Source organism: Medicago sativa, chromosome 3 (assembly GCF_051527215.1).
Source record: "Medicago sativa cultivar Bolivia chromosome 3, Bolivia_mono, whole genome shotgun sequence".
NCBI lineage: Eukaryota > Viridiplantae > Streptophyta > Magnoliopsida > Fabales > Fabaceae > Medicago > Medicago sativa.
In genome coordinates, this window is record NC_140751.1 from 37,019,150 (window position 1) to 37,022,515 (window position 3,366).

At 37.8% G+C, this 3,366-nt stretch overlaps 1 protein-coding gene across 1 annotated transcript; it reads left to right on the top strand.

The window, feature by feature from the left end:
- Positions 1-430: 430 nt before the first annotated feature.
- On the top strand, positions 431-2,419 carry LOC146937432 (uncharacterized). Its single transcript, XM_085749427.1, has one exon. The coding sequence runs from the start codon at positions 431-433 to the stop codon at positions 2,417-2,419; it is 1,989 nt and encodes a 662-aa protein (XP_085605553.1).
- The last annotated feature ends 947 nt before the right edge of the window (positions 2,420-3,366 follow it).

Here is a 3,366-nt window from a genome sequence, read left to right on the forward strand (position 1 = left end):
CTTGTTGTGTTTGAGGTCTGATAGGTCACTGGGGCAGTGACTGACCATTAGGATAGTGAGATGGGATCTCAGATCTAGGAGTTCCTAGGTTGAAGTCTATACGGGTAGGTCCTAGGTCATATAGTGTAAACGAGGAGTTTGCTGAGAGCTATTGAATAAGGACTACACTAGTGGATTGGTAGCCCCCAGATGTAAGTGTGTTGTGCTGAACTGGGTCAACAAACTCATTGTGTTCTTTATTTTTCTGTCCTTTATTTTTCTTGTTTTTATTTCTGTTTTATCGCTCGATGTTGAAACATTAATCGGAACATTACAAACGTTAAAACATCTGACAGAACATATAAAACAAGTACGCTAGAATTACAATTGGCATCAGAGCAGGCACCCTGCCTATTTTAGGGTGAGCTCCAGGGAGTTCTATTCTAGCACTATGGACAAGGAAGGTGGATTTGTTAACAGGCCCCCTCTGTTGGATGGGTTCAACTATGATTACTGGAAATCACGCATGTGTGCCTTTCTTAAATCTATTGACAGCAAAACATGGAAGGCAGTTCTGAGAGGTTGGGAACATCCTGTACAACTTGATGCTGATGGCAACAGGACTGATGTGTTGAAACCTGAAGAAGAATGGAGTGCTGATGAAGATGAATTGGCTCTTGGAAACTCAAAGACGTTGAATGTTCTGTCCAATGGTGTAGACAAGAATACGTTCAGACTGATAAAGCAATATACTGTGGCTAAAGATGCTTGGGAGTTTCTCAAAACTGCACATGAAGGCACAACAAAGGTAAAAAGTGCTAAAATCCAACTTCTTACTACAAAATTTGAGAATTTGAAAATGTTAGAATATGAGAGCATCCAGGATTATCACTTAAAAATTCTAGACATTGCTAATGCTTTTGACTCACTGGGAGAAAAGATTTCTGAAGAAAAACTTGTGAGAAAAATCTTCAGATCTCTACCAAAGAGGTTTGACATGAAGGTAACTGCTATTGAAGAAGGTCATGATGTCTCAGGTATGAAAGTTGATGAACTTATTGGCTCACTTCAGAACTTTGAGTTAGTTGTTGACAATAAGACTGAGAAGAAGAGTAAAAATGTTGCACTCATCACAAATACTGAGATTGATGAATCACTTGAAAATCCAGTGAGTAAGGAAGACTTGTCAGAAAATCTTGTTATGTTGGGAAAACAATTCAGCAAAATTCTAAAGCAAGTAAACAAGAGATCCAGGTCAAATGGGCAGAACATCAGATTCAACAATGATCAACAAATCAGTAATGAGAGGATCGGTAGACCTGATGAGAAGAACAACCAATATAAGGGAGTTCAATGTCATGAATGTGAAGGATATGGTCACGTCAGACCAGAATGTGCTACCTTCCTCAAGAAACAAAAGAAAAGCTTAGCTGTTACTTGGACTGATGATGATGAATCCGATAGAGATGTGGAAAGTGAACCCATCAAACATGTTGCTGCTCTGACTGGAAGAGTTTCTTCTGAGAACGAATCATGTGATGAAGACCTTGTCTATGATGAGTTGGTTGTATCCTATAAAAAACTGAATGACAGAAACACAGACATCTTTAAACAACTTGAAGAACAGAAAAACATCACCGTTAAATTGGAGGAAGAAAATACTGGTCATCTGGAAAAAATCTCATATCTCAACAATGAGGTAATTCAGCTGAACTCTCAACTTGATCATGTTATGAAACAAGTAAAAATGATGACCACTGGGACTAATGTTCTAGATGAGATTCTGGAAGGGCAAATTCAGGGTAAACCAAATGGGATAGGTTTCACCTCTAAACATTTAAGTCAAAGTCAGACGTTTGCCCAGACTCTATTAGAATATGGAAAGGCCAAGAAGGAGAAACCTATAAAAAATATTCAGTTTGTAGCTTCCACTGGAAAAAATGATCCTACAGCCAGTAAAGGTATGTTGCAAAATACTAAGAAACATCAGGTTCATAAAGTTGAAAAGTTATCTCCATCTAGGATATGTCATTTTTGCAAGAAAAAGGGGCACATAAAACCTTTCTGCTACAGGCTATTTGGGCTGCCACAACAGCAACATCAGAGGACCCATATATCAAGAATGATAACTGTCAAGAAAGTATGGAAACCTAATAGTCATAATGTAGGGTTGATGGCTCACATTTCTCAGAAAACACTGTCTAAGGAAATATGGTATTTTGACAGTGGATGCTCTAGACACATGATTGGATCTAAGGGTCTGCTTAATATTGAGAAATCTTGTGGGAACAGCTATGTGACTTTTGGAAATCAAACAAGAAGTAAAATCCTTGGTTCAGGAAGATTGGTCAGTCCTGAGTCACCAGAACTTGATAGTGTCCTATGGATAAACGGTCTAACCACTAACCTGATTAGCATAAGTCGATTGTGTGATCAATGAATGAGTGTGAACTTCATTAAATTTACTTGTTGTGTAAGTGATAGAAAAGGAGAGGTAATAATGAATGGAATCAAATCTGAAGGCAATTGTTATTTGTGGATTCCTCCTTACAAAGATCAGACTAAGGATCTAACTCAATTTAATCAAATTTTGACTTTAGAGAACAATAAATGTGTCTCCCAATCTACGTATGAAGTCATGTTCACTCTAGTTGGAAACAGACTCTCAAGGCATATGATGCAAGAAAAAAGGTTATTAAAATGTTATGTTGAACAAGATGTTCCAACATTATGTTGCATCAACTTAAGCATGCTTGTTCCACAAATCACTTCTCAGTATAGGTGGGTAAATCCACTTATCCACAAGTTCATCTATTTTGGAATCTCTAATTTGAGAATCTTGAATTGTCAACTTCTTGAAGATGTGAAGGGCAATTCAGACATTATACTTCGAGAGGGACTGTGGCAGTTATGTGTATCTAAGTTTGTTCCAATACTACACGTAAATCTAGGGCAAACTTCTCTAACTTTACTAAAACCATCAAACAAAAGCAATAACCTTTATCCCATCATTATCTTCTCTTTCTCTTCACTTAAATTCAGAGAAATCGTGTGTGTTCTCTTCTTCCCGTTCAGACACCTCCTTGCTCATCACGTCTCTACCTCTCACAAAATCAATCTAGTTGCTATGATCTTCAAAAACGACCCACAGATCACCAAAGAATCTGTCACAAAACCTTGTGATATTGAATCGCCTAAACAGATTGATCCCATCTCAACTGTGACTTCTCCAAAATCTGAAAAGAAAACTGCAACAAAGTGTTTTTCAAAGAAGAGGATGGCTCCTAAAACAAAAAGGGGTGAATCAAAAACCCCCTTGAGCATGTTTGACTTGTACCAAAAGGAGAATCCTTTCATCTCCACTGTTGTCGAACCTAGTGTTGGGAC

Excerpts from the sequence above, each read along its gene's own strand:
- LOC146937432 (XM_085749427.1), top strand. The coding sequence starts at position 431 with ATGGACAAGGAAGGTGGATTTGTTAACAGGCCCCCTCTGTTGGATGGG.